Consider the following 14756-nt stretch of genomic DNA (forward strand, 5'->3'; position numbering starts at 1 on the left):
AAAATCAGTGAAGCCCAAAATTGGTTCTTTGAAAAAAAATCAACAAAATTGACAAACTTTAGCTTGACTGACCAAACCAACAAATCATAAAAGTGAGGAGATACAAATTAATAAAGTTAGTGAAAGAAGAGAAGACACCACTATTGATCCTATGCAAAATGAAAGGACTATAAAATGATATCACTAAAATGTTTATACTAACAAATTATACAACTTTAATGAAATGGACAAATTCCTAGAAAGATGCAAATTACCAAAACTGTCTCAAGAAGAGACAAAATATGAATTGAACTATAATAAGAAATTTAATTGCTAATTAAAAACCTTCCCACAAAGAAAAGCCCAGGACCAGATGGCTTCACTGGCAAATTACATCAAATATTTGAAGAAAAAAATAATTTTACTTCTTTGAAAACTTTTTCAGAAAATTGAGGAGGAAGGAACACTTCCCATTTCATTCTGTGAAGCCAGTATTACTCTGATGTCAAAGCCCAGAGAAAGATATTGCAAGAAAACTACAGATTAATATCTGTCATGAATGTAGGTACAACAACCCTTAATGATATTTTAGCAATCTGAATCCAGGAACATATAAAAATGATTATATGCCACAACCAAGTGGGATTTATCCCAGGAATCCAAGGTTGTTTTAACATTTGGAAATCAAGGAATGTTATACAGTATATTAAATAGAATAAGGGACAAAATCACATGATCATCTCCAAAAAGACAGATAAAACATTTGAAAAAGTCCAACACCATTTATGATTTTTAAAAAATTCTTGGCAAATTAGGACTAGAAACAAATTTGCTCAACCTAATAAAGAACATCTATGAAAACTCCATAGCTAATACAATTAATATTGGAAGATTTAATGCTCTTCCTCCTAAGAACAAGGCAAAGATGTCTACTTTGGCTACTTCTATTCAACATTGTATTGGAGGTTTTAGCCAGTGCACCAAGGCAAAATAATAATAATGATAATAATAAGGTACACAGATTGGAAAGAAAGAAGTACAAATGCTTCAGATGTTATGATCCTATATGACAAAAATCCCACAAAATCTATAAAAGGAATATTAGAACTAATAATTGATTTAAACAAGTTTACAGGATACAAGAGCAATGTATAAAAATCAGTCACACGTCTGTATACTGGCAGTGAAATATCTGAAAATGAAATTGAGAGAACAATTTAATTCACAATAGCATCAAAAAGAATAAAATATTTACAACTAAACTAATGATAGAAGTTGAAGACTTAAGTGTTGAAAACAATAAAATATTGTTGAGAGAAATTTAAAAAGATCTAAGTAAGTGGAGAGCTAGTCTTTGTTTGTGGATTGGAAAACTCAGTATTGTCAAAATGACAACTCTCCCCAAATTGACCTATAAATTCAATGCAGTCCCTGTCAAAATCCCAATGTAATTTTTTATAGAAATTGACAATAAGAAATGATCATTTATATTAGTAAATTTTTAAAAAATAAAACAGCAATGAGCTGTTTTCCAACTAACACATAGATAGCAATTCATGAAGGCCTGAGGAAACAGGTAGTAACATACATTTCTGGTGTGAGTGTGATGCTGTATAACCTTTCTGGAGGATTGCTTTAACACTTTGCTTATCACTTACCAGTTGTTTCTAAGACGTTATTTTTCAGAAATACAAAGTGTGTAAGATGTGTGCTCAAAGATGTTTATTGTGATGTTATTTATTGATAGTGAAAAATTAGGAAATATTTATCAAAAATTGGAGATAATCTAGAAATGATTAATTTTTTTAAGTTAAAAAAGGAATCTACTGTTTGTGTGGCAGAACTAAAAGCCTTGGATATAATGTAATCTCAGAAACCATTGTATTATATTAAGAACCCTACCCAGCCACAAAATGAGACTACTACCTAATAAGGATAGCTAGGGATGAAAGATAGTATTTATGGAATTGGTTCTGTAACTGTCCTTTCAGTTGGTGCACTCCTCATATCATTTCTGCTCTGTTCTCTGCCTGTCTCATGGTCTGTCTGCTATTTTTCTTCACCAATTCCGTCAGGCCTATTTGACTCTCTCTTTTCATTACCTTAAGAGTTCCAGTGTCTCCACCTTCTTGGTGCTACGTCTCTGTGGACTGGTTAAATGATCCAGTGAAGGACCAATTTGCCACATGCCTCTGGAATCCCTCTACTCCCCCACATACCCTATTCCTGTGTCCTGTCTTTGTGAGCAGCCCCTCACCAGGCCTGAGCTGTCTAGTGGTGCTAGAATCAGACTCCTTGGAAACTAACAGTGATTGCACACAATGAGCCGGAAATTCTTTTGGTCGTCTTCTGTTGAAGAAATGTGTATTGGTGGTTTCAATTACATATACTTTCGCCAAGTGCAATTGGATTTCTGAAATAAAGAAAGCACCCTTGGTGTGAGTGTAGTAATAAGGGACCCATTCATAATGGAATCCTTGTAGCTAGGCTCACTCACAAATCAGTCAAATAATTCTTATATGGCAAATTTGAATAAATGTCAAAATATTAAAACATATATTTCAAAACGTGGTAAATTAGAAGTCTTCTATTCCAGATTGTCAGGTGATTAAAAAGTGTGAATCTGATACAGCTCAAATTCTAAAAGAAAATCTAACAGCAGATTCATTATTTGGACTATCATAATGTATTTGGATTTTTCCATAGTCTATATTTTTAACAGTCTTCCTTTTTTGTTCTTGTTTTGTACTTCTTTTCTCTTCTTACAGAAATATTTTGTGTAACAGCCAGCAGAGCGGTAGGCCATCTTTTTTCATTTGGAAACTGCTACAGATAGCAGACAATGCGATTTTGAATTAAAAAACAAAAGCTTTGAGTTTGTTTTAGAAAGAGAATTGCTCTTCAAAAATGAGGCCCAGGAGACAAAGTGGAACAGACTTAAACTTCTACAAAAAATTGCTTCACACTATTTCTTTCATTTTGAAGAACATTTTATCTCATTTAACATTGTTTAAATAATGATCTAATCTACACTCCAGTGGTGAAATCCATTATAAGTGTTAGCTGTCAGCAATTAGTTGTGTAAAATGTACATATTTTCATGTGAAAATGCATTACTGTTAGAATTATTTCTACATATGCAATCATACTTTTTAAAGAAATACAGTGCTATATTTACCTATTCTCTGTGAAACAAATAAATGGCTGAAAAAGACAACTATATTCTTTGATGTATTGGTGGCAATTCTAAAGTGAAACTTTTTCATCTTGTAAACCAACTGCATGAATGTCAGTTAACTAGTTCCTCCTGGGGCTTCCACCAACCACTTGAATTTTCCAGTTTATCTTTCTCCTCTTGAAAATACATTGTCATTAAATGATATTTGCTGATAAAATATCTGGCTTTAAATTCTATTCCTTTTTTCTTTACAGTCTTTAGATACATGATATTAAAACTAAATACATGCATACCCTATGCCCCGCTATTCCACATCTAAGTATATGCCCTACAGAAATGCATTTATACTTAATAAAAAGACATATACTAGAATATTAATAGCAGCATTATTTATAATAGTAAAAATCTGGAAACTACCCAAATCCATCAGCAGTAACATAGGTATATAAATTGTGGTATATTCACACAATGGAATGCTATACAACAATTAGAATGAAGACTCTACAACTCTACCTAACAACATGTTTCAGTCTTACAGATGCAGTGTTGAAAGGAACTGGCCACAAAGATCACAGATTTTGTATCATATCATTCCATTTATATTAGGAAGAAAACCAAGCAAAATTATTCAGTGCAAGTTATTTGTAGGTGGAGAGGTAATAACTTCTGTGGTACCATTTATTGACCTTGGTGCTAGTTACATGGAGGCGTTCAGTTTGAGAAAATTCATCTATATTCATTTTTCTTTATATTATATTTCAATAGAATTTTTTTAAAATGTTAAAAATACTTGCTTATTTTAATGTATGTGAAAGTGTTGTAATTTCTTTACGTGTGGTTCCAAAATATTGGTGATATTCTGCAATAATGATGATACTCATAAAAATACCATTAATAATAATCCATTTAATTTCATTCGTTTTCCTATATTAAGAAAGAAATATAAAAGTCAAAAACTCTGAAAATTGTCAAATGGAATAATGAAATACAGGACAATGACCTGAATAGGGAAGAATATGCAATTCATTAGTGAATATATTAAGCCTATTATTTTGTTTAATTTAGACATACTCTCTTATGGTGTTAGAAAATTATAATGTAGTTATATTTCTAGAAATATTTCTACATTTCATATCTCTTCCATTTCATACCAATCTTTCACCACACTAACACATATATAAGATATATTATCTTTTCTATATTAACTATCATCTCACAAATGAATTACAGATATAATCAGTTATAATAATATGTTAATTGATTTTCCTTTTTTAGTACATTAGTTCCAATTGGGTCTTTAGCCAAGCACAGAAATAAATGTTTATCTGTCTTTCTGCCATTTATAACTATCTGCCAGCCTGCCTATCTATTTCTATCTATGTATGTGTGTATCTATTTGAATATACATATCAGAAAATATTTTAAGGATTATTTCTTGTAGTCTATATAAATATATATTTAATACAACAAAACATATTTTTAAGTGTTATTTGTATATAATTGTGTATTTGTATAATATGAATTGTATATGTCAAATTACTTAGACTATAACAACACTGAAGAGCAATAACTTATTATGACTATATTTAATGGAGACTGCCAGATGTTCACCTAATGTACTTCTCTACTTTCTTAATAATAGAGCCTTGATTTCATTTAGGGCAATATGAGATACATATTTAAAAGTACAGACTCTTACTTGGCAGATGGAGCTGGACATTTAATGTAGGTTCTAGCAAATGAGATGCAAACAGGATAACTAATTTGCTATTGGCAGGAACTTGTAGGAAAGCCCCTGAAAAGTGGACTCAACTCAGTTTGTATGTACCCTTTGCCCTTATCCCTTTATCCTCACCCTTTACCCTTTTCTTCCTAGAGGTTAAGAGCTGCAGAAGCCATTTTGCAACCATTAGGGGAACGTTAAATTGCAGCAACCTTAGCCCTGACATCCTTGAGTTGCCAATGTAGCAGACTACTTCTGAACTTTTTGTTATATGTGGAAAAAAAAAAAAAAGGACCTGTGTTGTTTAAGCTATGGATACCTGAGTTTTCTCTTACATGTAGCAAAAAGTTATGCCTGAGGCACCATATCAAGAATATCTAACAATATCCTTCATTACTCTTGTTTCTTTAAACACTAAGCAATCACAGAAATGCACCCAAGCCCTTTTCTGCACCTTATTTGCCCACCAAGTTTTACTCTTAGGTTTTCTTGAAGCCTGAGTTACATAATAAGGGAGTTTGCTTTTTATTTTTATTTTTTTTTACTTGAAGTTGAATAGAATATGGAATGATGTATGATGAAGCAGAATCTTTTGCATCTATGGCAACTGAGAACCCTGTATTTTTATACAATCTTTAAGTATTTTAAGACTTGTTTTTTGAAGTTTTGTTAAATTGTGGAAAGAGAATGGAGTGGGGTCTGGCATTTTCGGTTAGTATAATCTAAAATAACATGTATTTCATTTTCTTATAATATCAATTGTTATTTGTTTTCAATTTTTCTTAATGTTTAGATATAAAAAGGCTTTTCATGTGTTTTAAATTAAATTATTGTCTATTTTGATTACAGAAGATAATTTTATTTTTAGATAGAAGATATTCTATTTTTACCAACTTTGAGTACATAAAACACTTAATTTTTATTTTACATATTTAAATGTTTAATACTTTAAACACTTAAAAATTTATTATTCTTAATATTTTGACTGTGCTGAAGTAAAAAGAACCAAAAATCAATTTCATATTTAGATCTGTCTTAAAAATACTAAAAAGCCAGTTATTCCATCCTTGATATCATTTTTAAGTCATCAGTGGATATGTTTCCTTACTCTTGAGTTGTTTGAATTCCTTATATATTTTAGATGTTAACCCCTTATCAGGTATATGGTTTGCAAATATTTTATTTTGTAGGTTTTTTATTCACCATATTGATTGTTTAATTTGCTATGAAGAAACTTTTGGTTTGATGTAATCCCATTTGTCTATTTTTGCTTTTGTTGCCCGTGTTTTTATTGTTTTATCTAAGAAATCTTTGCCAAGACCAACATCAAGAGGCTTTTCCCTCATTTTCTTCTAGTAGTTCTATAGTTTCAAGTCTTAAACTTATGTCTTTAATTCATTTTGAATTGATTTTTGTGTATGGTGTAAGAATCCAATTTCATTCTTTTGTTTGTGGATAGTCCATTTTCTCAGTACCATTTATTGAAGAGACTATCCATTCTTTATTGTGTAATCTTGGCATCCTTATCAAAAATCAGTTGTATGGGTTTAGTTCTGGACTCTCTGTCCTGTTCCATTGGTAAATATGTCTGCTTTTGTGCCAATACCACTTGATATAGCACAATATTTCTTTAAAAATATGATTGCATATGTAGAAATAATTCTAACAGTAATGCATTTTCACATGAAAATATGTACATTTTACACAACTAATTGCTGACAGCTAACACTTATAATGGATTTCACCATTGGAGTATAGATTAGGTTATTATTTAAACAATGTTAAATGAGATAAAATGTTCTTCAAAATGAAAGAAATAGTGTGAAGCAATTTTTTGTAGAAGTTTAAGTCTGTTCCACTTTGTCTCCTGGGCCTCATTTTTGAAGCAGCAATTCTCTTTCTAAAACAAACTCGAAGCTTTTGTTTTTTAATTCAAAATCGCATTGTCTGCTATCTGTAGCAGTTTTCAAATGGTAAAAGATGGCCTATAGCTCTGCTGGCTTTTACACAAAATATTTCTGCAAGAAGAGAAAAGCAATACAAAACAAGAACAAAAAAAGAACAAAAGCCATTCTATAACAAAGATATCTGCCCCCGAATGTTTATAGCAGCACAATTCACAATTGCAAAGATGTGGAAACAACCCAAGTTTCCATCAATACATGAGTGGATTAGTAAAATGTGGTATATGTATACCATGGAGTACTACTCAGCTATAAGAAATAATGGGGATATAGCACCTCTCATACTTTCCTGGATAGAGCTGGAACCCATTGTACTAAGTGAAGTATCCCAAGAATGGAAAAATGTGTACCACATTTACTCACCATCAAATTGGTTTCACTGATCATCACCTAAGAGCACATTTAGGAATAACATTAATCGGGTGTCAGGCAGATCTAGGGGAGGGGAGGGGATGAGTGTATACGTACATAATGAGTGTGATGTGCACCGTCTAAGGGATGGACATGCTTGTAGCTCTGACTCGGGGCCGGAGGGGGCCTACACATAACCTAAACTTTTGTACCCCCATAATATGCTGAAATAATAAAAAAAAATCCATATGAAGATGAAAAAAATAGAGACTAAAAGCAACCCTGTTTTGGTGTCAAATGAATAAAGTATGGATTGTCCACCTTCTAAAAAATATATATGCATATATATATATACATGTATATATATACATACATAGTATGGAAAAATCTAAACATAGTTCATTTCCTCTAATATTCATGTTTTAATTAATATTGATTCTTACCAAAAGGTAACCTGAAAGAAGGCCTTGTATACAAGTTAAAAAGGAGAAATAACTCAACATACCAGTGAGACAGAATAATAACTGATATAAAGTAGCCAGTGATAGAATGGATATCACATTAACTGACAATTGCCTCTGAAAAAAATATTTTCCTAAATTATACCCAAATGTACAGGCATAGAAAGACAAATGAATTACTGTACTACTTTGAATAAAGGTGCCATTTTCATGTTATTGACATGGAAAGTGTTTTCATTATTGTTTGTGAGAGTATCTCTTTCCTGGTTCATGTAAAAGAGTATCTGATAAGAGCTCTATATGTTGTAACATATATTAGTACTTCATTCCTTTTTATGGCTAATATTCCACTGTATGAATATACGCTATTTCGTTTACCCATTCATCAACTGATGGACATTTGGATAGTTTCCTATTTTGGGCTGTTATGAACAGTGCTACTATGAACATTTGCATAAAGTTTTTGTATGGATGTATGTTTTCATTTCATACCTAGGAGTGGAATTCCTGGGTTATATGGAACTCTGTGTTTAACCTATTGAGGAATTGCCAGAATGTCTTCCAGGGTGTCTACACTATTTTATAGTCCCACTATCAGTGTTGAAGGTTCTGATATTTCTGCATCTTCACCAATACTTGTTATTATTTATCTTTTTGATTATAGCTATTCTAGGGGGCTTGAAGTAGTATGTCATTCTTTTTTTAATTTGCAGTTGCCTCATGACGGTGATGTTGAGCATCTTTTCCTATGGTTTTTGGATATTTATGTATCTTTTTTGGAGAAATATCTATTCAGATCCTTTCCACATTTTAAAATTGAGTTTAATTGCCCATTTATAATTGGGCTGTAAGAATTCTTTATATATTTTAGATATAAGTCTCTTATCAGAAATAGAATCTGGAAAATTTTTCTCTCATTCAGCACATATGAAGAGCTTAATAAAATCTTATTGAATAAATATTTGAATGTCTAAAATTATATTTCTACTACATTGATGGTACAATATTAGAATTTAGTCAGTTATATGCCAATTTTAACTTTTATCCTTAAATTATTAAAATGTATTAAAATAATTGATGTTTGTTTCATTATTTTATTATCTTTAAATTCATCATTATGATTGGTAAGGTGTTTAAAATCTGTCATTTTTAATGAATGGACAAATTATAAAAACATGGAATACAATTTTTTGTTTACACATTTAATATTTGACTTTTAAATTTTGTAGATGGAAAAAGTGGAAGCAGATTTAACTAGATCTAAGTCCCTTCGTGAGAAACAATCAAAGGAGTTTTTATGGCAACTAGAGGGCGTCAAACAGCGATATGAACAGGAGGTTGGTCTTTCATTTTGATGCTGCCATTTAATTTTTTAATACATATATAATCCATCTTTTAAACATCTCTATATCACAAAATATCTGCATAGTGAAAATATTACTAGGAGATGTCACTCCCAATATATTTGAAATATTTAAAGTCATATTTGTTTCAATAAAATCCAGAAATGGAGAATTTGAACCTTCACTAAAGTCTATTTTGACAGTTTGTTAATCTGAATGTTTAATTGAAGCATTTATTGTGATTCCTGAGTTCTTCTTTTCCTGTCAGACCACAGTTTGACTTATTCATTTGTTTAAGAAATAGCGTTGAATACCTACTGTGTGCCAGGTACTGTTACGGACACTGGGGAAAACAGTGATGGAGAGAACAAGGTTCCTTCTCTCATGGAGCTTATGTTTTTGTGGGCAGTGAGTGCAAAAATTTAACACGAAGTAATTTTGAAGAGTGATTTATGAAGACGAAAAGAGACTGAATTTATAGACTTTGCCCTTTGAGGGTGGGAAGGGGATTACCAACCTTGGGGTGGTCAGGGAAGTCCTGACATTTGTGCTGAGAGTCCTAAAAACTGGGAAGGAGCCATCTGTGAGACCCTGGAGAAATAGTATTCCAGTCTGAGGGAACAGCAAGTTCAAAGACCCTGAGAAGAGAGCAAGCTGGGAATGTTTAAGGAACAAAAATGATGGTGAAGACCCATTTAGCTGCAGTAGAGGGAGAAAGGTTCCAGCTGTAGGAGATGAGGGAGAAGATAGATTAGGACTAGGACATAATGAGTTTAGATTTTGCCCTCAGTGCTCTGCCTCTTACTTAGTAATAAGAAAGGGTTTATTTTTCTTCTTTTAAAAAATATATTCCTGTTTATTCCCATAATATTTAAGGTGGCTATTAATTTTTACTTTGCCTAATTTGCTTGCCTTGTTTCCTTAACATTTAGGAAAACATTAATTATAATAGTTTAGTCACTCAGGTTAAGAAAATTTTTTCTAAAGACAATAGTTAAATCACATAAATCCTGAAACCTGAATAATTTTTTTATTATCATATTTTAGTCTCCTATTAAGCAGGTACTAAATCAAAAATTCATTAATCCCTGTGATTACTGAATTTTGTTTCTTCCTCCAATTGATAACAATTAGTGACCCACTTGAATTTAGTGAGAAGGAAGTCTTATCTGACATGTGTCCATAGGAATGTGGTTTTGTTGTTGTTTTAATCTTAAAATGTTGGTAGAAATATTTAAGTTGCTTTCATAGGGATGGAGTAAGAGCAAGTGGTTATAAAGAAAAAAGTTTGAGAATTGGTTCTTCTTTGTTTTCATTATCTGGACTGTCCTGCTCCATTCAATCTTGGCAAATCATTCCCATCCTTAAGACTTACCTCCTGTTTCAACTCTTCCATCAAATGTTACGTGACATTTTTAGCCCTTACCAACTTTTTCTTTTTCTAAAATTATAGCATTTATCATCTCATTATTTTGTACACTTAACTCTTGTATGTGAGTATATCACATAAAGCTATTTTTATACAGAAAGACGTACAGTTTAGAAGACAGCGAGAACATTTTGTTATATTTTTTCAACTTCTGTTGCATTGTGTTTCTATGATTGAGTTCATAATAGAAGTACAATTCATTGTTGAATTGAGTTTTGATCAATAGATGTCTATTGCCTGTATATTAAAAGGTAGGAATTTCAATGTTCTTAATCTAATCATCAATGAAGACATTACCTTTAGTTGGTTGTACATGTATGTGTTTTATTTTTTAAAAGACTTTTGGCTTATATGACTCTATATTATTAATCCTAGGTGGTGAAATTACTTGCTCAAAGTAATAAACCAAATAGCTTAAAGTCTTAAGGAGAGTTCAATTTCTGATTGATCTGGTATTCTTTTCCCTTCTCCAAGCTGTCTATATGATATTTCTCTGATACCTTCAGAAAGATTTAAGCACTTTGATTAAAATGTTTTTAGTAGTAATAAAACAACCATACATGTAAAAGATATTCATTTTTTATAACTCTTTGTTGGTACTACTTTAAAATTACTTTATTATATATTAAATATGAAGGTTACATACCACAAAGAAATAACAAAATATTTGAAGTGAATGAAAATAAAAACATAAAATCAAAACTCATGGAATGTAGAAAAAGCAGTTGTTTGGGGGAAATTTATAGCATTGTGTGCTTATATTAGGAAAGGAGAAAGTTCTCAAATCAATGATTTAGTAAGTTTCTACCCTAGGAAACTAGAAAAAGGTAAGCAAGTTAAACCAAAAATATATATACTTTGTGTATACATACTATGTAGAATGTATATGTTCTATTGTTTTAAAATTTTAATTCATATTGTTTTTAATCCAATAAGTTTATTTCTTAGACCCTAGCCTATAGAAATACTTACATATGTGCAAAAAGATATATGTTCACATATGTTTGTGGAGGATTATTTGGAGTAATGAAAAAGCATAAAGTGAATGATTAAATAAATTATGCTAAATCTATACTGTGGAATACTATGTACTTATTAAAAAGATTGATATAAATCTGTAGGTTCCAATGTATGTAGGTTTCTAAGACATATTGTTAAGGGAATAATGCACATGTTAGAACACTTTGTATATAATGATCCCCTTTATGTAAAATTAAAACATACATGTCTGTATCATAGATATGTAAATTCAGTAAAAAAATTCTGTGTGATTTTACGTGTATATGGAATTATGGGTTAGAGTTATGAATTGAGACTTTTGTTATATGCTGTAAATAAACTTTTATTTGAAATTTCAGAATGAACATGTATCATACATTACTTAGATAATTAAAACATTAATGTGAATACTAAGAAACAATAGAATGGAATAAATATTATGGAACATTTATGTTATATTCTGTAGCATTTTAAGTGGATAATATGTTTACATTAATGAAATACAAAATAAATTTAAGCAATTTATGTACAGCATAACAATAACCAATAGTTGAAAAGCCTAAAAGGGAAGAAAAGACATGGAAGATAGAGCATTAGCAGATTATTTTCAAAGGTACCCAAATGTGGATAACTTCAGCTTTCTAACTCCAAAAGCCAGTGCAATGGAGTTAATTTATCAAATTATTTTTTAAAAGTGGTATAATGTAAGATGAAGTAGCTAATTTCTGATTAATATGTGATGGCAACTGAAAGTCATTTTGACACGTCAACTTAAATGTATGTATGTATTTCTACTGAAATACACTTAATCTAAAGAGCCATGGAGGATATTTTCCACAGCTGTAGTAATGGAATAGAGGTTGCTTGGGAAACTAGTTTTAGAAACTATATTAATACCAAGAGGTGGAGCCCGGGATTAGGGAATAAGGGGCCAAGAGGGAAGCAGAGGTAGATAATAATTAATGAAATATAAATAAGAATATTAAGGAAGAGCAAGGAGTGTTGCTTTTTGTTATGTTATAGTTACAGAGTATTAATACAATTTAGGTAATTTTGGTATTAAAAGCCATATTAGAAGCAGTAATAAAAATAAGAAAAATGTCAGTTCCTCTAAGTAAATTAGTAAATAAATAGGGGAGAAAGGATAACCAAGTTTAAAACTCTTTATGTAACATGAATACTGATCAGAAGTTATTGTCATATAGGGTATGAGAAGTTGAAGAGTTCTCTATGAGAGTTTTAAAATTATATTTTTATTTTGATGATAATCATGTGGGTGACAAATTTATAGCCAACTGTAGCCAAGTGATTTCAATGCTTGACTTGCATTTATTTTGTGATTTTATTGGCACAACTTCGACTTTTTAAGTTGAGCACAAGAAAAGCCACTGAGGAAAATTTAAACACTTTTGACTAAATAAAAATTATTTTTAGTTAAAAAAGTAATTGAAGAAATAATATTTGCAGCTAATATGTTAGACAAAGAGTGATTTCCACTTATTAAATTAATGAATGCATAATATATACAAATATTAAGCAGACAAATAAAGTAATTAGCACAGATTATAAGAAAATAATTAATGTCCCAATAAATGACCTGCCAGCGGAAAGAAAGAGATAAGATATGAACTGAGTAAACAACCATGTATAAACATCTTCAGTTTTGGTGTTAATAAAAATGCTGAGAATGACGATCCCAGGCAGTACCTCACTGAGGAGAGATGAAGGCAGGAATATGAGCTGGTGTATTTTAGGAGAATATTTACAGATGTGATAATATACAAACTTGTTTTAGTTAACCTTTTTTCAGTAGAATATTCTATTAACTGTAACAATATTTCTCCACTCCAAATTGTTAACATGTTTCGGTAGGCATATAGTAGCGGTCTCTACAAGCCAGCATGAGTATCCTAAAAATGAAGCCGATTAAACTAAGCTCATTTCTTTCTTTGAACAGTGTAGCCAGGCTGGTAGATAAGGAAAGAGGAGTAGATGTAATATATCTGGGCTTTATTGAGCCATCTGACAAGGTCCTTCATGAAGGCAAAATGTAAAAATATGATTTGGATATTGGTATCTTTATGTGGGTAAGTGATGGTTCAGAGGGCCATCCCTGAATGAATAGTGTCAACCTGAAGTGAGATTTCTAAGCGTCTGTCAGTCAGTGGATGATGATAAGGGATAAAAAAAAGTTTGAAGTTACCTGATGCTTAGTGTTCTGAGGAGTAGTTAATATGTAGGATAAGGAAATTAGTTTTCTGAAGCTTTAAACAGGCTGGAATTAAGAAGATTATATTTATTGGGGTTGAATATAAAATGTCATGCTTTGATTTAGAAAATCAGTCACTAAAATATGAGAGTGGGGAGTGAGGAAGACTGAAAGACACAGAGATAAGGGCAGTACTGTGCCTGGGACAGAAGGATAGGAGAGCTCGTGGACGTGGTCCCAGTCTATTGTTTACATATCAGGTCACATAAGGAGTAAGTCAATTTTGGTCACCACATTTTAAGCAGGACACTGACAAACTCAAACAAAGGGGAGTTTCTAGAATATAGAAAGGTCTGGAACTACGTCAGAGGGAGTATTTAAAGGAATAAGGATATGTTGCCAGAAGAGAAGTCTACAGAGAATTGTGGATCTCCTTATTTGTAAATTCAGTGTTACAGGAATTATCAGGCTTGGTCTGTGTGATAAGAATCCCAAGAGCCCCCACTTGCCAGGACCTCCCCTGGGCCAGGCACTGCTCTCCATGCTTTGCATGTCTTCAGCCTCTCTCCGTCCTCACAGTGATCTTGCGAGGCAGCTGCCATTGTTTAATATCTTCATTTTCTAGTTGCAGAAATGGAAGCACATCCAGTTATGTAACTGGCCTGCGTCCCACGCAGTTAATAGATGGTAGAATCAGAACCTAAGCCTGAGCCATGCTCTTGACCTCCACTCTAAATGCACACCCATGGAGTTCCAGGGGGCAGAAATTGAACCCCTGTGTAGATGGTACTGTGAGGAATATTTTGAGTTTTTTAAGGTAGTTCTTTTCTAAAGAACACTTCAAGTGTGCAATGGTTTGTCTTGTGAGAAAGTCAGTTTCCCGACGCGAGCATGTTGAAGTATGTGTCAAGGGCTGCCCTACCGCTTAAGGTCTCTTCCACATCCAAGATTCTGTGACATTCTGTTCATTTGCCTGATCAGACTTTCACCCCTTCTCTTGATACACCAACTTCTCTGGTTCCACCACTGACTCATTTACTTACGTACCTGTCTAGCTGGATTTCCTTATACCAGGGCTTTTGCCTACTTCCTCAGTTGCCATTCAAATACAAATGTGAAA

The 14756-nt window shown here is 31.9% G+C and overlaps 1 protein-coding gene across 4 annotated transcripts in view; it reads left to right on the forward strand.

Annotated features, from left to right (window-relative positions):
- The window catches only part of CEP112 (centrosomal protein 112), a 376462-nt gene that overhangs the window by 135857 nt on the left and 225849 nt on the right, over positions 1-14756 (forward strand). For all 4 annotated transcript variants that reach the window (XM_069481637.1, XM_069481639.1, XM_069481638.1 and 1 more), the window contains one exon: positions 8886-8993. In XM_069481637.1, coding sequence (XP_069337738.1) covers positions 8886-8993 — 108 coding nt within the window. The remainder of the gene's footprint in view (positions 1-8885; positions 8994-14756) is intronic.

The sequence above is a fragment of the Eulemur rufifrons genome, chromosome 9 (assembly GCF_041146395.1).
Source record: "Eulemur rufifrons isolate Redbay chromosome 9, OSU_ERuf_1, whole genome shotgun sequence".
NCBI lineage: Eukaryota > Metazoa > Chordata > Mammalia > Primates > Lemuridae > Eulemur > Eulemur rufifrons.